Source organism: Aquarana catesbeiana, linkage group LG05 (assembly GCF_042186555.1).
Source record: "Aquarana catesbeiana isolate 2022-GZ linkage group LG05, ASM4218655v1, whole genome shotgun sequence".
Taxonomy (NCBI): Eukaryota; Metazoa; Chordata; class Amphibia; order Anura; family Ranidae; genus Aquarana; species Aquarana catesbeiana.
Genome location: NC_133328.1, coordinates 241,639,854 through 241,666,004, shown reverse-complemented (window position 1 = coordinate 241,666,004; position 26,151 = coordinate 241,639,854). Strand labels below are relative to the sequence as shown.

The 26,151-nt window shown below is 44.0% G+C and overlaps 1 protein-coding gene across 2 annotated transcripts in view; it reads right to left on the bottom strand.

Moving 5' to 3' along the window:
• OIP5 (Opa interacting protein 5) overlaps positions 1 to 26,151 on the bottom strand; it is a 192,481-nt gene that overhangs the window by 119,091 nt on the left and 47,239 nt on the right. Inside the window, exon 3 of one of the 2 annotated variants that reach the window (XM_073630642.1) lies at positions 3,915 to 4,037. The exons of the other annotated variant lie outside the window; for it this stretch is intronic. Within the exon in view, the coding sequence (XP_073486743.1) occupies positions 3,915 to 4,037 (123 nt within the window). The remainder of the gene's footprint in view (positions 1 to 3,914; positions 4,038 to 26,151) is intronic. 2 annotated transcript variants of the gene reach the window in all.

Below are 26,151 nucleotides of genomic sequence, written 5' to 3'. Positions count from 1 at the left end.
CTTCAAACCAACGGGAGAAAGCCCCCCAGACCCTAGCATAAACGCGCCTCGTTACAGGCTTTCTACTCAGTAACAGGGTGTCAATCACTCTCTCTGAACACCCCTTATTGCGCAGGCTCTCCCTTTCAACAGCCAGGCTGTCAACCTGAAGAAACCGGGGTTCGGATGGTAAAGAGGGCCTTGAGGCAGAAGATCCTGACGTTCTGGAAGCTGAATCGGAGGTAAAACCGCCCAGTTCCACAACGTGGGAAACCAGGACCTCTTGGGCTACCAGGGGACAATCAAGATCAAATTGCCCCTGGCCCGACATAGTCTTCGAAGGATTCTCGGAATCAGGGCTAAAGGAGGAAAGGCATAAGCTAGACTGAAATCCCATTCCTGCGCTAATGCGTCCACCCCCTCGGACCCCCGTTCCCTGCAGAGGGAAAAGTATCTTTTGACTCTCCTGTTTTCCCTGCGGGCAAAGAGATCTATCGCCGGTGTGCCTAGCTGTTGACAGACCAGGGAGAAAACCTCGGGATTCAGCTCCCATTCTCCCTGTTGTACTGTCTGACGACTGAGGAAATCTGCTTTTATGTTGAAAACTCCCCTTATGTGCACTGCAGAGATGGACGGTATCCTTTGTTCCGCCCATTCTAGAATCTCCTGTGTCAATCTCATTAGGGAAAGCGACCGTGTACCCCCCTCATGGTTCAGAAAAGCCACTGTAGTGGAATTGTCGGAGAGGATCTGAACCTCTCTCCCCCTGATCCTGCTCTCGAAGGCTATTAGAGCCTCCCTGACAGCCAACAATTCTCTGAAATTGGAAGGTGCAGGTAGGAGATGACCTCTGCAAGGATCTTTGCAAATACCCTTGGGCTGGCCCCCAGCCTGAAGGGTAGGACCTGGAACTGCCAGTGCTGGGTACCCTAATCTGTGCGAATAGCAAAGCGAAGGAATACCTGGTGTTGCGGTAGAATGGGAATATGCAGATATGCATCCTTCAGGTCTATGGTAGCCATGAAAACTTCCTTTAAACAAAAGTTTTCTGACCGTGTAGACCGATTCCATGCGAAATCTTTTGTATCGCAGGAAGGTGTTTAATTTCTTTAGATTCAGGATTAACCTGAATTTCCCGGACAGTTTGGGAATAAAAACCCCTTCCTTGCTGATCCACCGGAACTGGGAGAATGACTCTCTGACTCGCCAACTGCTCGATATTTTCCATGAGTCCTATGGCCTTTGGTTTTTCTCTGGGTAGAAAAGTCAGTAGAAATGTCTGCGGAGGCCTGGAAGCAAACTCTAGCCTTCTCTTATCCACTGAAGGACCAGAGGGCTCCGGGCTACCCGCTCCCACTGTGGGATAAATTGTGCCAGCCTCCCTCCCACCTTGGTGCTGGCGTCACTTAGGATCCTTGTCTGAGACCCTAGGGCTGGAGAAAAGGAGAGCTCCTTTCTGTTTGGCTTTTCCAACACCCCATTTCTTTCCTTCCTTACGGTCCTTAAACCGGTTGTTGACCTGGGGGCCTCGAAAAAATCTCTTGGCCTTTTTAGGTTTTACCGGAAATTTCTTTCCTTTCTCCGTAGATCTGGAGAGGGTTTGGTCCAACCCTGTACAAAACAGGAGAGACCTCTCAAAAGGAAGGCCGTATAACCTAGTTTTAGAGGTATGGTCCCCATCCCAGGTCTTAATCCATATGGCTCTTCTGGCTCAATTAAGAAGAGCTGCTGTCTTAGCCGAAGTCCGCACGGACTCCACTGCAGCATCCGCAAGAAAGGCTACCGCCTTACCAATTACCTCCAGGGAATCCAAAAGATCTTTGGACTTGGAAGTACTTGTCATATGATCTGTCAGTTTATTAAGCCACATGTTAGTATTTCTAGCTATACAAGCTGAAGCTAAAGCCAGACTTAAAGTAGCCGCATTGGCCTCCCAGGCCCTGCGTAAAAGGGTTTCTGACCTACGGTCCATTTGGTCCCGAATGTTACCTGCGTCTTCAAAAGACAGGTCAGATTGTTTAGACACCTGGGCCAGAGATGCATCCAATTTGGGAAGTTTAAAAAACTTCTTCTGCTCCTCTTCCTTAAATGGACACCTGCGTTTCCAGGTTTTAAACTTCTGAAGTTTATTTTCTGGCTCCTTCCATTCTCTTAAAACAATGTCTTTCAGAGACTGGTGGATAGGTAACACCCTGGACTGAGCTTTAGACAACCCCTGATACAACCTATCCTGTACAGAAGTCTGTGCCTCTGGCTCCTGGATCTCCTCAGAAGCATAAATAGCCCCTAGGAGGCCCTCCATATCATCTGTAGAGAAAATATGTCTGCCTGGTCTGGAGTGTCCCTCTTCCTCCTGGCTATCCTCTGCGTCTTCCCCTTCCTCAGGGGTCTTCCACTTCCACCGCCTCCTCCTCCGAATCCTGAGAAGATGGGGGTTTCTGCGGAGCGGTGCTCCCCTGCCTAACATTAGAAAAAGCACTTTCCTGGGAGGATGAGCCCTCTCTGCTATCCTGTCTAGCATTGAGGCTAGCCTGAAAGGCTTTAAGTGTCGACAGCATTTCAGATTGTACTGAGAGGAAATCTCTCATAACTTCTGAAGTTCCCTTTCCTGACAATTTGTGAATGCATTTATAACAAAACGGCTTGGTGTGCTCTGCTGCTAGTTTGTCATTGCAGTACCCACACCTTTTGGTTCGGGAAGGGTTTTTGGGTCTCGGTCTACTGGCAACACTCTGAGTTTCTGTGTCTGCAAAAACAAGAAGCCCGTTTAGCTAGTAATAAAATTTTAACAGAGATCCCTTATGAGGGTAAGGCTAGGGGGCCACCCCCTCCCTTATCTTCTCCAGCCTGGTAGACTCACCCCCAGTGGCCTCCAAAACGGCTGTAGACTCCTCTTGCTCCATTGCAACAAGCGAGTAGTGGACACCTGCTCCCTGCCCAGCGATGCTGCCTCCGCTGGCCGGAACTACCCCCTTTTTAAAAGCTGGTGCCTGTAGTCCGTGAGCCGGCTGCTGTCTCCTCATGGCGTTCCGAACGCCGCCATCTTGCCGAGGTCTGCGGGGCCCGCGCGCTCTAGCGTCTAGGCCGCCGTGACGTCATTTCCACAAGAAAGATCCACCGCAAAATGGCGCCGAAATACACACCGCCGCCGGTGCTGAGGCGGCCAGGAGACTCAGCACACCCCTTTATACAGTGCAGGAGTAAGGCAGATCTGCGGCACAATTATCTCCTGAGACCGTCAGGTAAGGAGAAGGGGGAGCAGGAACATGGTCCCTGGAGTTCTGGAGACTCAAAGTGCCCAGGGTCCTCCAGTTCTCATGGGGAGCTCTTCATTGCCCCCCTGAGAAATAGGGGAAACAAACCCCCCGGGAAGGGCAAGCCCTACCAGACCCAGAGGCCTTCCAAAAACCTGCAGTCTGGCGCCCAGGGGGAGACTTCCAGCCCACGGCCTTAGGTCTATTAGAAAAAAAACAAACTGTTTCGCTGTGGGGAAACACAATTAAAAACTGAGGAGTGCAGTGAGAGGCGGGGTTTTTAACCTCTATCTTGATTGTGTTTCCTGTCAGGAGGACCAGTCATCTCTCAGGGTGCCGTCCTGGAAGACGACTTGAGAAAAAAAAAATGTAAAGATATAGATATAGATATAGATATAGATATAGATATCTCCGGCAAAACGGACGTTTTAAACATGGGTTACTATCTGTCAAGTTAAATTGTTCAGGAGAGGTTGTAAAATGTCCCGTGTACATGAAACCTAAAAGTGTCCAGTATTGAGGTCATTAAAGTAATTCTTGAACCCCAGAAGTTTGAGAACCACAGACATACAGGTCAATATAGGTTTGTAAGTGCAGGTGAAAAAAAAAAATGTAAAACTGGCTTGGTAACTGAAATTGTAGCAGGTTTAAAAGGGTTTCAAAGAAAAAAAACATCCTTACCATAAAAGGTGCTGTTTAAGGAGGCAGAATAATCCCCGGAGGTGTGTATAGGGACGTGTTGCAGAATATAAATTAAATCCAATGAGGGTATCACAACCTTTGCAAGTCAGGTGGTTAAAAGCACTATAGGCAAAAATAAAATAAAATATTAGGACAAAATTGGATTTTTTACCTACCTGTAAAACCCAATTTTTGGAATACAGTCTAGGACACAGACAGATTCAGAGACAACTGGGTTATAGGCAGTTACTTTTTTTTCTACCAACGATTGATTTTATTGTAGAAAAACACATACAAAAACTTGTACATAGCGAGTATCAAAACTGTGCAATCACCTCTATAACACCACATTTTGTTCTGGCCAGCAGCCCTATTGGGGACATTCAAATAACGTCACATTAGATTGCCTCAGCCATGTTTCATAGCTGAATTAACCATATTTAGAGTGCAAAAGATACTCGTCAATAACCCAGCAAAAAAAAAAAATAGAGAATGCACATAGCTGCATAGAGCAAAAAAAAGTAAATATATTATAACAAACAGAAGAAAATAAAATAAAAAAAGGGATAAACAAGTAGAAAAAAAAAAAAAAAAAAGTGTATCGAAATTATGTGTGTGGTATTACTAGATACTTTTGGGAGTAGTGAGTCTATACACCCACAAATCCATACACGGACCAGGGCTCACATTTTCTGTTATAAATTGGCATAAGTGTCAAAAATAGTGTGATGCACCCTTTCCATGAGCAGGATAGCCACCATAGGTTTTAAAATCTGAGCCCAAGGGACCCTAGGGGTATGCTAAAACAATGCAATAGCCCAGTGAAAAGCACTTAACCAGGTGTGGACCAATCTGTGCTGGGAGGAGAGACTTCAGGTAGGTCAGCAAAACAATGGCACATTTGGTGTGTCACAGTCTATTGTATACCCGCGATCAGGTTGCCAGATTGAGTCGATCGCACCACAGTTCCAAAAAAAAAAAAAACATGTAGGAGAGTACCCCTCTCTAGACAACCCCTGAAGCAATTTTCTGGGACCATGGGGTAGAATCTGTAATTTTGAAGGTGTGTAATACCCCCTAGTGTGGAATTTGACAAGTTTTTTTCACTGCCATGGACTTTGTGCATTTATGCATATTAGAAATCATAAGGAAAAAGAAAAAGAATTGCGCTAGGTGCTCAAAAAGATTATATACATGAAAAATAAATAATAAAGTAACCGTGAAGGAGGTCCTGCTGCTGGACACTATAACCCAATACAAGGGCACAAGAAATGGAATTAAAGAAAAAACAGTGCAGCGCTGAACAAATATTACAAGTGAAAAAGAATTGTGAAAAAATTGGTTCAAAAAAATTAAGTATAAACTAAACAACAATAATAATAAATAATAGTGACTAATAAATAAGCATCCAACCCAAAGTCCATAAGCGATAAAAAACAAATGCAACTAGAAAATGCATTTCCTGGGGAAAATGCGTGGGAATGCTGAATAGCTGAATTGCTAAAAACGGCCCCCAGCAAAACTGCCCCCATCATATTGCCATCAAAACTGCCCCATCAGAATTGCCCCATAAAAATTGTCCCCATCAAAACTGCCCCATCATATTGCCCCCATCAAAACTGCCCCCATCATATTGCCACCTTTAAAACTGCTCCATTAAAATTGTCCCCATCATTTTGCCACCATCAAAACTGCCCCATCAGAACTGCCCCATCATATTGCCACCATCAAAACTGCCCCATCAGAATTGCCCCATCAAAACTGCCCCATCATATTCCTCTATTATTAACCACTTGACGACCGCCTCACGCCGATGTACGTCGGCAAGGTGGCACGGACAGGCAAAATCACGTACATGTACGTGATTTGCCTTCCGCGGGTGGGGGGTCCGATCGGTCCCCCCCCCGGTGCCCGAGGCGGTCGCCATTTGTTCCCGGGCGATGAGAGGTGAGGGGGCGGCCATCCATTGTTGGCCACCCCCTCCCGATCGCTCCCGGCGAATGAAAATGCTTCCTTTCCCTCTGTAATGTAAACAGAGGGAAAGGAAGTGATGTCATCTCTCCTCGAGTCGGTCTTTTTGATCCGACGCAGAGGAGAGAAGACATCCAAGTAAGTGCACCAACACTACACTTACAGTAGAACACGCAGGCACACATTTCACCCCCCTGTCACCCCCCGATCACCCCCCGATCACCCCCCTGTACCCCCTGTCACTCTGTCACCAATAGCAGTTTTTTTTTTTTTTGCATTGGTGTCAGTTTGTGTCAGTTAGAAGTGTTAGGGCAGTTAGGTTAGCCCCCTTTAGGTCTAGGGTACCCCCCCTTAGGTCCAGGGTACCCCCCTAACCCCCCCTAATAAAAGTTAACCCCTTGATTACCCCCCGTCACCAGTGTCGCTAAGCGATCGTTTTTCTGATCGCTGTATTAGTGACACAGGTGACGCTAGTTAGGGAGGTAAGTATATAGGTTCGCTGTCAGTGTTTTATAGCGACAGGGACCCCCATATACTACCTGCTAAAGGTTTTAACCCCCTGATTGCCCCCTAGTTAACCCTTTCACCAGCGATCACCGTATAACTGTTACGGGTGACGCTGGTTAGCTAGTTTGTTTTTTGTAGTTTATTACAGTTTATTATAGTTTTAGGGCACCCGCCGTTTATTACCCTATAAAGGTTTAACCCCCTAATTGCCCGGCGGTGATAGAAGTTAAGTTTTTAGGATCAGATAAGGTCTGCGTCGCCCCAGGCAGCGTCAGGTTAGCGCCAGTACCGCTAAAACCCACGCACGCAGCATACACCTCCCTTAGTGCTATAGTATCTGAACGGATCGATATCTGATCCGATCAGATCTATACTCCCCAGCAGTTTAGGGTTCCCTGAAACGCAGTGTTAGCGGGATCAGCCCAGATACCTGCTAGCACCTGCGTTTTGCTCCTCGGCCCAGCCCTGCCCAGCCCACCCAAGTGCAGTATCGATCGATAACTGACACTTACAAAACACTAAGCACACATAACTGCAGCGTTCGCAGAGTCAGGCCTGATCCCTGCGATCGCTAACAGTTTTTTGGTAGCGTTTTTATACAGTCGCCAACAGTCAGGAGCTTTTTTGCCTGTGAGTCTCACTAGTGTACCCCTAAATTTAGAGGCCAAAATGGCAAATCGAAGGTACACTAGTGAAGAGGCCTACACGTTTCTGAGTATGACAGATAGTGAAGAGGAAGTCACTCATCTGTCAAGTTCAGGCTCAGAATACGAACCTGTAGAGGACAGCGGCTCCATGACAGATAGCTCTGACGACAGAGTTGTGGTCCCTGCTAGAGTCAGGCGTACCAGACCCCATTCTTCTTCTTCTGTCCTTGAAGTGCAAGAACCGCAGGGCTCTCGTATGGAGCAGAGAAGTACTAGCGCCGCTATTCCTTCTGGTGAACTGGCAAGCACCAGCGGCCTAGTACACCCTGGTCGTACATCCAGCACTGCAGTATCACGTGGTGACGTGGCGAGTCCCATAAGTGCAGTTCAAGCTGGCGAGGTGGCAAGCACTAGTAGTGTCCCGCTGCCACCAAGAAGACAAAGACAGGCCCGTCGTGCCCATAGTGCCCTTCCTGCTGCATTGGCCAATCCGAATTGGGAACCTTCCACTTCTGCAGCACCCGTACTTCCCCCTTTCACTGGCCAACCCGGAATTCAGGTGGAAACAGTTGACTTTACGCCACTGGATTTTTATTCACTGTTTTTCACCGAAGATCTCTATAGATCTATTGTGGACCAAAGCAATTTATACGCTGGTCAACACATCGCCGCTAATCCCCAGTCCTCCCTTGCCAGAGATTGGAGACCAATTACGGTCTCCGAATTTAAGACCTTTCTGGGCCTTTCCCTCCTCATGGGGTTGAATAAAAAGAGTAAGTTGCGGTCATATTGGTCCACTGACCCAATTTACCATTCACCCTTGTTCTCTGCTTCCATGGCCAGGGCACGATACGAGCAGATTTTGCGGTTCATGCACTTCAACGACAATGAACTCTGTCGTCCTCGTGGAGACCCTGCATACGATCGGCTCTACAAAATTCGGCCCCTCGTAAACCACTTCAACCAACGTTTTGCAGACTTGTTTACCCCCCATCAAGTTGTCTGCGTTGATGAGTCCCTGATTAAGTTTTCTGGCCGCTTGTCATTCAAACAGTACCTTCCCAGCAAGCGTGCCAGATACGGGGTCAAGATGTATAAGCTCTGTGACAGGGCCACAGGCTATACATGTAGATTTATGGTTTACGAGGGCAAAGATAGTCACGTAGAGCCGATCAACTGCCCTGACTACATAGGAAGCGCTGGCAAGATAGTGTGGGACTTGGTGTCACCCTTATTCGGAAAGGGGTACCACTTGTACGTGGACAATTATTATACGAGCGTGCCACTTTTTAGTCACTTGTTTGATCAGCAGATTGGAGCATGTGGCACCGTGCGACCTAATCGCCGGGGCTTTCCCCAGCGGCTTGTAGATTCCCGTCTTAGGCTGGGGGAGAGAGCCTGCTTGAAGTATAATAATTTGCTCGCTATGAAGTGGAGGGATAAGAAGAATGTTTTCGTTCTCACCTCCCTTCATGCAGACACGACGACCCAAATTTCTACGGCGACTGGTGTTGTGGAGAAACCCCTCTGTGTCCACGAATACAACCTTAATATGGGAGGGGTGGACCTCAACGACCAGTTGTTGGCGCCGTACTTAGTTGCCCGTAAGGCCAGACGCTGGTACAAAAAAGTGTCTGTATACTTATTTCAATTGGCTTTGCTGAATGCTCATGTGCTATACAGAGCTTCAGGACAGACTGGATCCTTCCTTAAATTCCAGGAAGAGATCGTCAGAGCCCTTCTGTTTCCAGACGGTGCTCTACCTCACCTTCCCCAACCAAATGCAGTAAGCCGGCTGCATGAGCGGCATTTTCTTTATGCCATCCCGAGTACCCCTACCCAACGAGCCCCCCAAAAAAGATGTCGTGTCTGTAGCAAGCGCGGATTTAGGCGTGACACCCGGTCTTATTGTCCCTCCTGTCCTGGCAATCCTGGTCTTTGCATGGGTGAATGCTTTGAACGCTACCATACATTAGTTGAGTATTAGCGTAGGGTTCAGCACTGCACAGACTAGGCACACTAACACAGGGTCTCCCAAGATGCCATTGCATTTTGAGAGACCCAAACCTGGAACAAGTTACAAAAGTTAAAAGTTACTAAAAAAAAGTGTAAAAAAAAAATTAAAAAAAAATTAAAAAAAATAAAAACAAAAAAAAATATAAAATAAAAAAACCAAAAATAGTTGTTGTTTTATTGTTCTCTCTCTCTCTATTCTCTCTCTATTGTTCTTCTCTTTTTTACTCTATTCTATTCTGCAATGTTTTATTGTTATTATGTTTTACCATGTTTCCTTTTCAGATTTTTCATACTTTACCGTTTACTTTGTTTTGTTGGTAACCATTTTATTGTTTTCAGGTACACCATTCAGTTGCAGCGCGGATTTATTTATCTTGACAGCAACAGCGTTTGCTCCCACGATATCTAAAGCCGTGACTCCAGCGCTGTCGGAGGTGATTTCACCACCACAGTTACATACTTCAGCATATATGCCGAAGCGTGGGGGCAGCAGTGGGTGGAGGAGCAATTTGCTCCTGCCTTTTGCGGGAGGATGCCCCCATGCTTCGGCATATATATATATTTTAGGCACAGGTTGCGTTAAATGTTTTATTTTTTACTATGGTTTTTTTTTGTATTTGCTTTGCAGGTATGGTAAGTCTTACTGTTATACTGTAATGTTACTTTGTTTTATTGTTAACCATCATTTGCTTAGCAGGTACGCCATTCAGTTGCAGCGCGGATTTATTTATCTTGACAGCAACAGCGTTTGCTCCCACGATATATAAAGCCGTGACTCCAGCGCTGTCGGAGGTGATTTCACCACCACAGTTACATACTTCAGCATATATGCCGAAGCGTGGGGGCAGCAGTGGGTGGAGGAGCAATTTGCTCCTGCCTTTTGCGGGAGGATGCCCCCATGCTTCGGCATATATATATTTTAGGCACAGGTTGCGTTAAATGTTTTATTTTTTACTATGTTTTTTTTTTGTATTTGCTTTGCAGGTATGGTAAGTCTTACTGTTATACTGTAATGTTACTTTGTTTTATTGTTAACCATCATTTGCTTAGCAGGTACGCCATTCAGTTGCAGCGCGGATTTATTTATCTTGACAGCAACAGCGTTTGCTCCCACGATATATAAAGCCGTGACTCCAGCGCTGTCGGAGGTGATTTCACCACCACAGTTACATACTTCAGCATATATGCCGAAGCGTGGGGGCAGCAGTGGGTGGAGGAGCAATTTGCTCCTGCCTTTTGCGGGAGGATGCCCCCATGCTTCGGCATATATAAATGGTGCATGTATGCCCATCATTAGAAGTGGGTGGATGAAGGGAGGTATTCTAATGGTGGGCATACCCACCGATCAATATCTTTTTTTCGTTCAGCCCACAGGCTGCATGAAAAAAAAGTTTACAATATATGCCTAACAAGGACCAGCAACGTACTGGTATGTTGCTGGACTTTGAGTGGTTATACCAGAATGATGCCTGCAGGTTTAGGTATCATCTTGGTATCATTCTTTTCAGCCAGCGGTCGGCTTTCATGTAAAAGCAATCCTAGTGGCTAATTAGCCTCTAGACTGCTTTTGCAAGCAGTGGGAGGGAATGCCCCCCCCTCCCCCACCGTCTTCCATGTTTTTCTCTGGCTTTCCTGTCCCAACAGGGAACCTGAAAATGCAGCCGGTCATTCAGCCAGCTGACCATAGAGCTGATCAGAGACCAGAATGGCTCCAAACATCTCTATGGCCTAAGAAACCGGAAGCTACGAGCATTTTATGACTTAGATTTCGCCGAATGTAAACAGCGCCATTGGGAAATTGGGAAAGCATTTTATCACACCGATCTTGGTGTGATCAGATGCTTTGAGGGCAGAGGAGAGATCTAGGGTCTAATAGAGCCCAATTTTTTAAAAAAAGAGTACCTGTCACTAACTATTGCTATCATAGGGGATATTTACATTCCCTGAGATAACAATAAAATTAATTTTAAAAAAATAAAAATGAAAGGAACAGTTTAAAAATAAGATAAAAAAGCAAAAAAATAATAAAAGAAAAAAAAAAAAAAAAAAAAAAAGCACCCCTGTCCCCCCCTGCTCTCGCGCAAAGGCGAACGCAAGCGTCGGTCTGGCGTCAAATGTAAACAGCAATTGCACCATGCATGTGAGGTATCACCGCGAAGGACAGAACAAGGGCAGTAATTTTAGCAGTAGACCTCCTCTGTAAATCTAAAGTGGTAACCTGTAAAGGCTTTTAAAGGCTTTTAAAAATGTATTTATTTTGTCGCCGCTGCGCGTTTGTGCGCAATTTTAAAGCATGTCATGTTTGGTATCCATGTACTCGGCCTAAGATCATCTTTTTTATTTCATCAAACATTTGGGCAATATAGTGTGTTTTAGTGCATTAAAATTTAAAAAAGTGTGTTTTTTCCCCAAAAAATGCGTTTGAAAAATCGCTGCGCAAATACTGTGTGAAAAAAAAATATGAAACACCCACCATTTTAATCTGTAGGGCATTTGCTTTAAAAAAAATATATAATGTTTGGGGGTTCAAAGTATTTTTCTTGCAAAAAAAAATTATTGTTTCATGTAATCAAAAAGTGTCAGAAAGGGCTTTGTCTTCAAGTGGTTAGAAGAGTGGGTGATGTGTGACATAAGCTTCTAAATGTTGTGCATAAATTGCCAGGACAGTTCAAACCCCCCCCAAATGACCCCATTTTGGAAAGTAGACACCCCAAGCTATTTGCTGAGAGGCATGTCGAGTCCATGGAATATTTTATATTGTGACACAAGCTGCGGGAAAGAGACAAATATTTTTTTTTTTTTTTTTTTTTGCACAAAGATGTCACTAAATGATATATTGCTCAAACATGCCATGGGAATATGTGAAATTACACCCCAAAATACATTCTGTTGCTTCTCCTGAGTATGGGGATACCACATGTGTGGGACTTTTTGGGAGCCTAGCCGCGCACGGGACCCCGAAAAACAAGCCCCGCCTTCAGGCTTTCTAAGGGCGTAAATTTTTGATTTCACTCTTCACTGCCTAGCACAGTTTCGGAGGCCATGGAATGCCCAGATAGCACAACCCCCCCCAAATGACCCCATTTTGGAAAATAGACACCCCAAGCTATTTGCTGAGAGGTATAGTGAGTATTTTGCAGACCTCACTTTTTGTCACAAACTTTCGAAAATTGAAAAAAGAAAAAAAAAATACATTTTTTTTGTCTTTCTTCATTTTCAAAAACAAATGAGAGCTGCAAAATACTCACCATGCCTCTCAGCAAATAGCTTGGGGTGTCTACTTTCCAAAATGGAGTCATTTGGGGGGGTTTTGTGCCATCTTGGCATTTTATGGCCTTCAAAACTGTTATAGGAAGTGAGGAGTGAAATCAAAAATTTATGCCCTTAGAAATCCTGAAGGCGGTGCTTGGTTTTCGGGGCCCCGTACGCGGCTAGGCTCCCAAAAAGTCCCACACATGTGGTATCCCCATACTCAGGAGAAGCAGCAGAATGTATTTTGGGGTGTAATTCCACATATGCCCATGGCATGTTTGAGCAATATATCATTTAGTGACAACTTTGTGCAAAAAAAAAAAAAAAAAAAAAAAAAAAGTGTTACTTTCCCGCAACTTGTGTCAAAATATAAAATATTCCATGGACTCAACATGCCTCTCAGCAAATAGTTTGGGGTGTCTACTTTCCAAAATGGGGTCATTTGGGGGGGGTTTGTGCCATCTTGGCATTTTATGGCCTTCAAAACTGTGATAGGTAGTGAGGAGTCAAATCACAACATTACGCCCTTAGAAATCCTGAAGGCGGTGCTTGGTTTTCGGGGCCCCGTATGCGGCTAGGCTCCCAAAAAGTCCCACACATGTGGTATCCCCATACTCAGGAGAAGCAGCTAAATGTATTTTGGGGTGCAATTCCACATATGCCCATGTCCTGTGTGAGAAATATATCATTTAGTGACAACTTTGTGCAAAAAAAAAAAAAATTGTCACTTTCCCGCAACTTGTGTCAAAAAAGAAAGTATTCCATGGACTCAACATGCCTCTCAGCAAATAGCTTGGGGTGTCTACTTTCCAAAATGGGGTCATTTGGGGGGGTTTTGTGCCATCTGGGCATTTTATGGCCTTCAAAACTGTGATAGGTAGTGAGGAATTAAATCAAAAATTTATGCCCTTAGAAATCCTGAAGGCGGTGATTGGTTTTCGGGGCCCCGTACGCGGCTAGGCTCCCAAAAAGTCCCACACATGTGGTATCCCCATACTCAGGAGAAGCAGCTGAATGTATTTTGGGGTGCAATTCCACATAGGCCCATGGCCTGTGTGAGCAATATATCATTTAGTGACAACTTTTTGTAAATATTTTTTTTTTTTTTTTTTTTTGTCATTATTCAATCACTTGGGACAAAAAAAATAAATATTCAATGGGTTCAACATGCCTCTCAGCAATTTCCTTGGGGTGTCTACTTTCCAAAATGGGGTCATTTGGGGGGGTTTTGTACTGCCCTGCCATTTTAGCACCTCATGAAATGACATAGGCAGTCATAAACTAAAAGCTGTGTAAATTCCAGAAAATGTACCCTAGTTTGTAGACGCTATAACTTTTGCGCAAACCAATGAATATACGCTTATTAACTTTTTTTTTACCAAAGACATGTGGCCGAATAAATTTTGGCCTAAATGTATGACTAAAATTGAGTTTATTGGATTTTTTTTATAACAAAAAGTAGAAAATATCATTTTTTTTCAAAATTTTCGGTCTTTTTCCGTTTATAGCGCAAAAAATAAAAACGGCAGAGGTGATCAAATGCCATCAAAAGAAAGCTCTATTTGTGGGAAGAAAAGGACGCAAATTTCGTTTGGGTACAGCATTGCATGACCGCACAATTAAAAGTTAAAGTGATGCAGTGCCAAATTGGAAAAAGACCTCTGGTCCTTAGGCAGCATAATGGTCCGGGGCTCAAGTGGTTAATCAGTACATGGTGTGTCTGTCCCCTCCCCCGGGCTCTGTAATCAGAGCTGAAATGCTCCAGCCACCACCCCCCTGTGTATAACAGAAGCTTTGGTAACCATGGCAACAAAAGCAACACAGTACACTCAGTACTCACAGTAATAGTTGAATGGTTTTAATAGCTGAAAGTATGCAGACATTACGCAGAGCCAAAAAACGTACGGAATAAAGAAATAATAAAAATAAATAAAATCGAATATTAATAGTGGGACTGATAAAGCATTCCCACTAACTAGAAAATGCATTTCCTGGGGAAAATGCGTGGGAATGCTGAATAGCTGAATTGCTAAAAGACCCCCAGCAAAACTGCCCCATCAGAATTGCCCCATAAAAATTGTCCCCATCAAAACTGCCCCATCATATTGCCACCATCAAAACTGCCCCATCATATTGCCACCATCAAAACTGCCCCATCAGAATTATCCCTTCAAAACTGCCCCATCATATTGCCACCATCAAAACTGCCCCATCATATTCCTCTATTATAAATCAGTACATGGTGTGTCTGTCCCCTCCCCCAGGCTCTGTAATCAGAGCTGAGATGCTCCAGCCACCTCCCCCCCCTGTGTATAACAGAAGCTTTGGTAACCATGGCAACAAAAGCAACACAGTACATTCTGATTAATGGCTAAAATTTCCTGAAATGACCTCTAAACAAAAAGCTTTTTTACAAAAACTGTAAAAGATATCAAACTGAAAAGATATAGCCAGATTTTAAAGTTTGTTTGGCGTCTGTAGGTGAAAGTATGAAGGAGCTGAAACTTTTGGAAGCGGAAGAAGATTTTAAAGGATCTGAAGCATGCTCCCATTGACTTCAATGTTAAAAAAAAAGTGATAAAAAGCTTAATATTTTAAAAAGTATAAATGGTAGAAAAAAAGTTGAAAAAGTCCCATCATCAGCTAAAAGAGACGAACATTTTAATAGTCGAATGGTTTTAATAGCTAAAAGTATGCAGAAGTTACGCAGAGCCAAAAAAACGTACGGAATAATAAAAATAAATAAAATCGAATAACAATAGTGGGACTGCTAAAGCAGTCCCACTAATAAAAATAAATAAAATCGAATAACAATAGTGGGACTGCTAAAGCAGTCCCACTAATAAAGGCAAATAAAAGTTCTAAATATGGTGTAGGTGAAATCCAGAGATTATTCCATATGGAAATCTTGATCCATAATCCACCGCCAGTGCTGCCCACCACCTGGTGATAAAGTAGTAAAGGCTTACCAGAGAGCCTGCGACCGCCCTTATTCAGGGGGGTCAAAACAGGCTTAGTAGTGTGAGATGGACTTCAAGGGATGTACCATAAGAGACTCTATAGAGACTCTCGCCAGCTTCCTTCCTGGGTGACTCCACAGCAACAACAGGGCGCCAAACCAGAAGATGTAGTCCCAAAGACGCTTCTTATGTGGCGATTGATGTTTGTTCCCAGAGAGACCAGGCAGAGATGAGCAACATATCCCAAAGAGAAAAGAGGGGGGACTCCAGTAGTGCAGATAAAACACAACTGCATTTATTACGTAAAATACAGATAAGTAAAAAATATATAAAGCATAAAAACCCAGCAGGGACAGCATATAAACTCCTCTGCTGTTTTAAAATGAAATCGCGCATGCGCGATGCGTGCTAGCGTTGAGACCCTACGGCCGTTTCGTCACAACTGACGTCATCAGGGGTACGCAACCGCGCATGCACCTTATAAACCCAAGCGATGCGCTATAAAGCGCCACCATTGGCTAACTAAAACGGAGCTGATGCTTAAATAATTAATAGCACAAACACATAGTGATTGGTTAGTAGAGTCTGGAGGTGGGGCACCCATTCTGTTGGCTTACAAAGAATTGCTCTTTAACCTATTAAGAAAATAACCAAGCAATATACATGAATGGATTGCCATCCAACCTATGCCATCTAGTGGTGAAATGAAATACTGCCCAAAGTATACAGATTAATAAATAAATAATACACTTAGAATACAAAAGAAGAAAAAGCACTACAGATGTGAAAACGAAAAGGCCAGTAGGTTAATAACACCCTAGCCATAGACGCGGAAGGGGAGGGAGGGGATACAAAAAACAAAAAAGTATTCTAGTAGGTGTCAGTAGAAAAATTAGGACAAAAATTCCTTATATTGCTATTTTCTTTGCACTTTACTATAGGAGGAATTTTTGTCCTAATTTTTCTACTGACACCTACTAGAATAATTTTTTGTTTTTTGTATTCCCCCTCCCTTCCCCGTCTATGGCTAGGGTGTTATTAACCTACTGGCCTTTTCGTTTTCACATCTGTAGTGATTTTTCTTCTTTTGTATTTTAAGTGTATTATTTATTTATTAATCTGTATACTTTGGGCTGTATTTAATTTCGCCACTAGATGGCATAGGTTGGATTGCAATCCATTCATGTATATTGCTTGGTTATTTTCTTAATAGGTTAAAAGAGCAATTCTTTGTAAGCCAACAGAATGGTTAGTAGAGACTGGAGGTGGGGCACCCAATCACTATGCGTTTGTGCTATTAAATATTTAAGCATCAGCTCCGTTTTAGTTAGCCAATGGTGGTGCTTTATAGCGCATCGCTTTAGTTTATAAGGCGCGTGCGCGGTTGCGTACCCCTGATGACGTCAGTTGTGACGAAACGGCCGTAGGGTCTCAACGCTAGCACACATCGCGCATGCGCGATTACATTTTAAAACAGCTGAGTTTATACGCTGTCCCTGCTGGGTTTTTATGCTTTATATATTTTTTACCTATCTGTATTTTACATAATAAAATGCAGTTGTGGCTTATCTGCACTACTAGAGTCCCCCCTCTTTTCTTTTTGGGATACATGGCTCATCTCTGCCTGGTCTCTCTGGGAACAAACATCGATCGCCACATAAGAAGCGTCTTTGGGACTACATCTTCTGGATTGGCACCCTGTTGTTGCTGTGGAGTTGCCTAGGAAGGAAGCTGGCGAGATTCCCTATAAAGTCTCTTATGGTACATCCCTTGAAGTTCATCTCACACTACTAAGCCCGTTTTGACCCCCCTGAATAAGGGCGGTCGCAGGCTCTCTGGTAAGCCTTTACTACTTTATCACCAGGGGGTGGGCAGCACTGGCGGTGGATAATGGATCAAGATTTCCATATGGAATAATCTCTGGATTTCACCTACACCATATTTAGATCTTTTATTTGCCTTTATTGCATTTGTTTTTTATCACTTATGGACTTTGGATTGGATGAATTATTTATTAGTCACTATTATTTATTAATATTGTTGTTTAGTTTATACTTAATTTTTTGAACCAATTTTTTCACAATTCTTTTTCACTTGTAATATTTGTCCAGCACTGCACTGTTTTTTCTTAAATTCTTTAATATTAGAAATCATATCTAACCAGTCCTCAGGGGATATTTCCTGGCCCGTCTCCTCCTCCCAGCCGAGCATCGCTGAGGACTTTGCTGGGAGACATTTCCCATTAAGGTAACCGTACATAGTAGAAATTGTACACGTCTCTCTCTTGAAGAGGACATGCAGACGCTCAAAAGTGGCATTCGTGCTAGGTCCGTCCAAGCCGAAATGGGTGGCAAAAAAGTGCCTAACCTGCAAGAATTTATAAAATTCTGTTCTGGGAAGGGAAAAGCTCGACTGGAAGGAGGAGAAAGATCAAAATGCGCTGCCCTTCATCAATGAATCCAGGGTAACCAGGTCACTCTGAATCCAATAAAAGTCTCGTGGGGAGGGAAAGTAGGGTCCCCCAGAAATGAAGCCAGCCTAGGTTTGGGGGGGGGCAGTGAAAATATTTGTTTAAATAAAAAATTACCACAATCGAAGTGGTTGGCTCACCACAAGATTGAGAGGGGATATACTGACCATAATAAGCCCGGAATGTAGTAGGGGGACAATGGAAATACGTTTAAAGCGGAACCAAGGGATATGGGCTGGGGTGTGGGGGCGTGCCACTGTGCCAATTGAACCAACCTGGCCGAAAGATAGTAAAGCCGAAGATTTGGCAAACCTAACCCGCCCATGGTCTACACACCATCATCTTGCCTAGGCAAGGCTTTTTTTCCCCCATGCCAAATGAATTTATTCACATCTCTTTGTATCAAATCAATCATCTGGCGGGAGACATAAGGGGAGAGCCCTAAAATAGAGTAATAGTTTTAAGAATAGACATCTTAAAAAGCATGGACCCTGCTGAAAAAGGAGATATGATATGGGGCCCAGGTGTGCAATAATTGCCTGATGCGGGAGAACACCTGTGGGTAATTGGTATAGTACAACTTATGAAGGGATGGGGCCAATTTAAAGCCCAAGTATGATAACGTTCCCCCCGCCAAGCAAAACCATACCTAGATTGAATTCCAGATATCGAGGCTTGTGGGAAATTAATCATTAGTGCAGTGCATTTGGAGAGATTAACCACCCAGACCCGATAATGGGCAGTTACCTTAATGTGGACACATGCAAAAAAAAAACCAAAAGGACGCCCCCATACAACTTCTTCCGTTCCCAGCAATCCTCAGCTCTGTAGCAAGCAAGGACCAAAGAGGGGAAGGTGTCCTGTACTTTACTCCAAGAACCAGATTCGAGCTCCACTAGACAGCATCTGGGGGGGGGGGGGGGGGGGGGGTACAATATGAGTCATACCTGATGCTGGATTAAGAACAAAGAAGCAGCGCCCTATGGGTGAAACATAAGTACTTGTGGACTGTTGGCCAAGTAAAAAAGTTTATTTATTGCACTTCAAAAAAACAAAACTGTCAATGATAAAACCCTGCACAGGTTACAGAGGCAATCATAAAAACATATAACCATTGTGGATGCTAATGTAAAATAATATTAAAAGAAAACAGTACCACTTTAACATCCGGGTAGGGAGGGATTAACATCAACCAATCAGCTTTGAATATGGAAAGTGATGCGATAAGCCATTTTTAATAACCATGGAAATCCAGTAGTTAAAGAGGGGTGGTTGTGTCATAACCTTTTACCTCTGGCTGGCAGTCAGACTCAGCTGGTGTTCGAGGTGAAAATGACTGAAAAATCGCATGCACGCAAAACATGTAAGCCACGGCAAGACGGGTATCCCATTTCCCTTCACTTCCGATGTGACACCAACGTCATCCTGTGTGCCCGACTACTGTCAGCCGACTACTGTCCATAAGGGTCCTCCGCTACTGTGATTTTCACCTCGAACACCAGCTGAGTCTGACTGCCAGCCAGAGGTAAAAAGTTGCGACACAACCACCCCTCTTTAACTACCGGATTTCCATGGTTATTGAAATGGATCACATCACCTTTCCATATTCAAAGCTGATTGGTTGATGTTAATCCCTCCCCGGATGTTACAGTAGTACCGTTTCTTTTAAGAACATTTTACAGAAGCATCCACATTGGTTATATGGTTTTATGATTGTCTCTGCAACCCTTGCAGGCTTTTATCACTGACATTTATTTTTCTGAAGTACAATAAATTAACTTTTTACGTGGCCAACAGTCCACAAGTACTTATGCTTCACCCATAGAGCACTGCTTCTTTGTTCTTGATTTTTGTTATCCATTTTTCCAGTGGTTGGCGGCCGCACTGGGTTCTAGCCCATTTCACATCCTCCAGGATTTGTATACCCCCTTATATGGCGACAGTTTATAGCGCTCAAGGAACTTTGTGAGCCCTGAACATGGAGCCTCAGTTGTGCCTGGCTGTCTCTCTTCTCACTGTGCCGCCTCCCTGCCCAATTCCTTAGTTAACCTTACTTTGCATGTTGTTTCTGGTTAACCTTGAATTCTTTGCTCCTCCCATGAACTTCCTATTTATGCCATGTCCAGTAGCTAAAGCAGTAGAGAGGTTACCACCAAACCAAACAGCTGGTTAAATGCAGCAGCAGGTCACCCTGGCAGATGACAGGCTCATCTGAGCTGTGTCGTCTAAGCACCAACTGATGTTTACCAGAGCCGATGGTGGCGATGGGTTTTGCTGCGTGTTAGTACCAGGTCACGTCCTCCGAATCACACCACCAAGGAGGTCAGCAAGCCAGGGTCCAGCAGCAGAAATAGCAGATAAGGATCAAGCAGAAGCATAGTCAGTAAACAAGCCAAAAGGTCAGTAACAAGTGGTCGCAAGTTGGGATCAAGTAGAAGCATAGTCGAGGAACACACCAAAAGGTTAGCAAGAAGTGGTAGTGGAGAGGAGGACGGCAGCAAGAGTGACAAGAGCGAGTTATAGGCTGGAGAGAGCACAATAATCTGGCAAAACAGGAAGTGCAAAGGCAAGGCTAAAATAAGAAGTTCATGGGATGAGCAAAGGGTACAAAGGTAAAGGCAAGATCATTCAAGGTATTTGGAGCTGTCCAGCATCTCAGTAAGAAGAGATATTGCTATACACAGCAGATGTCGAAGGTTCAGACCCGGGTCCTGACACCTTGGCTTGTTCAACTACGCTTCCACCTGATCCCTTCCAACTACTACTTGTTATAGACCTTTAATTTACTATGCTGCTGCGTGTTCCCTATCTGCTTTATTCGCTGCCCGACCCCACGCTTACCACTCTCCTGCTGGGGCAATCCAGAGGACCATGACCTGGCATTGGCACACAGCAAAACACATCTCCTCCCTCCGGAGCACCAGTGAAGACCAGAGTGCGCTTAGACCCTGAGCCTTGGGTGAGCATGTGTTATCCACTAGGTGGGGAAATCTGCTTGTGCATTCAGCCAGCTGACTACTGCATGAATCCCTCTATTGCTACAACCATTGGCCTCCAAGTCTGATCCCAGACCATGACAAAGTCTTCACTAGGGAGTGCATACCAGTTGCCATTGAAAGGATAGACAAGGCTGATATTGACCCTTGATCAAATTCAAGGCCAACCGCTGATCCAGCCCCAACTGAAGAAAAGGCAAGACACATCCCACAGAGTTTTGCCAAGGACTAAACCTCCTCTGTTTACATCATTTACATCATGTAAAAGAAGTCTTCCAGGTGCAGTAATAGACCTTCCAAGAAGTTGATTTTTAGACACCTTAAAGCTTAGGGATGACCGATGGCCAGGACTCAGACATCACCGCCAGGCCATCAAAGCAAACAACCAAGAAGCAGGATGGAACACAAGACCCTGAGACAGTAAATCTGGTCAGTGTGTTAACAGCCATGGAACATCTCCCAGAAGCCAGAGTAACAATCCAAACTTGATATTTGTAAGTTATCACTGGAATTGCTTCATACTCAATCTGGATGAAGCAGACAAGGTCAAATCGGAAGGAAGGAAGGAAAACCATAAAGAAATCACAAGGGCTTACCAGCACATTTAGTGCAAGCGCCCTTGTGGTTGAATCTAGAACACCAGGAAATCCATGTCTGGCATTCCCCATCTCAGGTAAATGTCCCAAAACTCTTGCAGGTTTAGGGTCCACTTTAGTCCAGCTGCTAGGGACAGAGAAAATTTGGTTGCCAATTTTTTACTCCCAGAAAATGGCCATACAGCAGCATCTCAAATGAGGACAGACGATCATCAGCCCAGGACCTTAATGCAAAATCAAACCGAGGGTCGAGGACGAGGCAGTAGAGTACTTGTCAGACCTCAGCGACCAAATTTTTGCAATGTCCAAGACAAGTCCTAGGTACTCCAAGCAATGAGTAGGAGTCAATGCAGATTTTTGGAGGTCGATCACCCAACTTAAAGTCTGCAAAAATTGAGCCTTCTGCTGAATGTCGCAGGACAGAATCTGGGCAGAATGAGCTAACAACAGTAAGGCAAAGACAGGGGCTAAGACCTTTATGAACACTCGAGGGGCCATGGACAGGCTAAATGGGAGCACCACAAATGAAAAATGTTGCTCACCCAGGGCTAAAATCAGAAAACATTGATGCGGAGGAGACGTGGGAAAGTACAAATAAAGCATCCTTGATATGCAGCAAAGCCAGAAAATCCCCTTATTGAAGAGTGGCAATGACTGACCTGGTGGATTCTATATGGAATGCTCAGATTCTCAAGTACTTGACAACTTTGATGTCCAAGAAAGGGGAAGGGGGACATGGAGGACAGCTGGGGCACCCATTCCCAGTGCAGGACTACAGAAGAACCCTATCCTGGGAGCAGTGAGGCACCTGAGGGCAGCGGTTTTTATGCTCCTGGTCAGCGGTTCCACACAAGGGAGCACAGGGATTCACCCACAATACTTCTGAATTCACCCACCTCAGAAGGGCATACCCCCCCCTTAGGGGAGGGTGCCTTCAGGGACTGGGTCACACTGGTACGGATCATCTCTGCGCTGGACCTGTATAGCACCCTTTTGGCTACACCACTTGCCAATGTGGGCCCTAATGCAGAAACCAATGGCTGAATCAACTTTATAGGCCAGGGTCATGTTGCAGTCCCTAAAGTGCTTGCCTTGCGGTATCAATCTGGAATCTGCACAAGATGCTGCTGTGGCCACAACACAGCAAGAAGAGTTAATTGAAGAATTTCAGAAAGTGGCACTCACATGTACAATACACTCAGAGGGGATACATCAAACACCTAAAGCCACCAGCAAAGAAATGATGATTGCTGGGAGCAGGAGGGGTTATATGGGGTCTCCACAGTCTCTTGCCAGTTTCTAATCACCTGAAAGTAACTGCCTATAACCCATTTATGCCTGAATTTGACTATGTCCTGTATTGTAGGATTAAGAAGATTCAGAATGGTTCGTAAAACATACAAGTCGCCAAAGGATAAAAAAAAATTACAAAATCTTGATCCATTAGTAACATGATCTTAAACGCTTTAAAATACCCCCCCCCTTTTATTTGCACACCTGAAAGTTATTTCAGTTTGCTAATAAGGCCATACTGCAAAAGTGAATTTCTGGACTTGGGCTTCAAAAAGGTCAGTTCACATCTATGTGGCGCTTCACATTGCATTTGTGCAGACACAGTAGCTCATCCATTTAGCTGGGCTGCTGTGCCTGCGTTTCCTACAGGGAAAAAGGTCCCTGCACCTTTTTTCCCTGCATTTTCCAGCATGTGGGGGTGCCATTAAGAGTTTATGGCACCCCCGTGCATTTTCTGTGCAACACCGTGTTGTGTATGCAGCTGCATGCGGATAACATTTCTAATAGACCTAGTATCATCTTTATGAAGCCTAAAGACGTTATATTGCTTCCAGCAGGGTCAGACCCCAGAAGAACACAAACCTCACACCCCTATGTCCCCTTTTTGATCAAAAAGGAAATTTTAGATGTGGCGTAGCCAGCTGTGGTGCTTGTAAATACATGTGGCACAGGAAAGGAAGGGAGGGAAGGAAAAAAAAAAAAAAAAAAAAAAAAAAAAAAAAAGAAGGGAGGGAAGGCAAAAAAAAAAAAAAAAAAAAAGAAGGGAGGGAAGGCAAAAAAAAAAAAAAAAATGGGAGGGAAGGAAGGAAGGAAGGAAGGAAGGAAGGAAGGAAGGAAGGAAGGAAGGAAGGAAGGAAGGAAGGAAGGAAGGAAGGAAGGAAGGAAGGAAGGAAGGAAGGAAGGAAGGAAGGAAGGAAGGAAGGAAGGAAGGAAGGAAGGGCAAAAAAAAGGAAGGAAGGGAAGGCAAAAAAAAAAGGAAGGGAGGGAAGGAAAAAAGGAAAAAAGGAAAGGAGGGAAAAGGGAAGCGAAAGGGGAAGGAAAAAAAAGGGAAGGAAGGTCACAGGTACGGATGGGAAGGTTCAAATTCGACAGTTCGTTAACTGTGGATCACAGTACGCCATCTATGGCCTTCTCTGCCACTGTGGCCTCCTACATATTGGTCATACCAAACGTATGTTTTGGGGAACATAAGAGTAATATTTTACAAGGGTATGATAAACACTTGGTCCCCCTAAAACAAACACAATAGGAATAAAATGATGGTCTCTGAGTGTTTGGCATTGAAGTGATCACAGGGGATTTCGATGCTGGTAGGAAATATAGAAAGGCCTAAAGTCGGGAAGCCCTTTGGATTCATCGTTTAGGTTCTTTAATATCTAGAGGGCTCATTGAGGATCTTGAAATCCATGCTATGGTTTGAAGGTCATTTTTGCCCTTCGCATGTGGTACCTGGGATGATCCCCCATCGTATAATATTATTATTATTATTATTAATAATAATAAATTATAATAATAATATATAATAATAATAATAATATATAATAATAATAATAATAATAAATGATGACTCTCTGAAGCGCTTTGGACGTGAATTCCAGAGTTGTGGAGCATAGCAGGAGAAGGATCTGTCTCTCATTGAGTGTAGATAAATAGAGGGGACACCACAGAAGAACAGCAGACCAGAAGAAGAATTTGAGGAGTGGAGGGAATAGGAGGATGAAGTTGATAAAAAGGTCAAACAGATAAATAGGTTGCCAAGCCATGAAGAGCTTTGTAGGCGAGCAAGAGGATCTTAAAGTCTAAGTAAAACCAGACAGGTAGCCAGTGCAAGGACTCCAGGATAAGGGTAATATGATCACTTGTATCAGACCTAGTCAGGATTCTGGCTGCAAAATTTTGTACATATTGTAGTCTATAGTGTATTTAGATACACCAGCGAGTAGAAAATTGCAGTCGGGAAAACACAACTGTATGCATCAGCTTTAGAACTACAGTGTATGATGGCATAGGACATAGCCAAGCAATATTTTGCAAGTGGAAAAAATAGATCTGCTGACAACATTTTGTACATGTGGATCAAATCTTAAACTGGCATCAAATATCACCTCTAGATTTTTCAATTTCGGCTGAAGCTCAAGTACAGTGCCATCTATAGATAGGCTATCAGGACTGGCCTTACATAATTGATGGGGGGGGGGGGTGCCAATAAGCATGACTTCAGTCTTGTCACAGTTTAATTGAAGGAAATTATGGGCCATCCAAGTTTGTACATCATGAATATAGTTAAGATAGGAGAGAAGCAGCCAAAAGTAGAAACCAGTTTAGTGTGGACGTATATCCGAGTGTCATCAGCAAGTGATAATTGAGGCCATGAAATCTAAGCAATTGGCCAAGTGGAAACATGTAAATGCTATAAAGGAAAAAAAAAAAAAAAAAAAAAAAAGGACCCAAGATTGAGCCCTGAGGGACACCGTACTTAACTGGACCAACTTCAAACAGGAATCCACCAAGAGAAACAAAGTGACAGTAAGATATGACTTAATTTATTTCAGAGCCAGTTTTGAGGCTCCAAATATGGTTTCAAGGTGAGAGTAAAAATTGTGGTCTACAGTATCAAAAGGCAGAATAAAGATCCAGTAGTATAAGAATAGTTAGTGAGCTGGAATCAGAAGCTAACAGTCATTAGTGACTTTGACCAAGGCAGTTTCTGTGCTGTGCAATTGCCGAAATCCAGATTGGAGGGGTTCAAATAGGTTATTTAGAGTCAGGCATAAGGTTATGTAGCCAAGATGTCACAACCCACTCAAAGATCTTGGCAAGGAAGGGCAAGTGTCACGGTCCCTACCGTGCCACACAGACAGCCAGGTACGGTCACACCCCAAGTGGCTCAAGGTGGTATAGAACCCATAACCTTCCTGCTCCTGTTGCTTTACCTCTGAGCCACACTTTAGTTCTCTATTCAGCCTGCTTTCCAGCTATGCCTAGTTCTGCATGAAGTACCGAGGGTGATACTCTGATTGTACCTGTCACTCCTGGTTCAGCTAAGGCAGTTTATCCAATCAGCTGGGTATAAAACACTGCCTATGAGGGCATGGTCAGTTCATGGTCACCAAGTGTTCCTGTTTTCTGTTAGTGTTCCAAGACTGACCCCGGCTTCTGACCCTGGCTCAGTTTTTAGTTTATCCTGTCTTCCGGAATCCTTGACTACAGCTTTACCTCAACTATCCCTTGGCAGTTTCCTGTTAAAGCCCCCGTGCACAGATTCACAACTCAGGTAGCTTCTTACCTTGTTACCGAGTGCTGTGTGTATTTATAAGGGTGAGCATACATCTCTGCAATATGGACTCCAACCAAGGTAAGCCCTTACAGAAAGTTAGCTATTGGGTGAAAGTTATTTAAGTCGTCCAGAGCCATGCTGAGTTTTTTTTGGTACTGGGGTGATAGTGACTGTTTTGAGGATTGTTGGTACAAAACTGGTGCTAAGGGAGTCATTTATGATATTGAGAATAACGGGGCATAGAGAACTAAA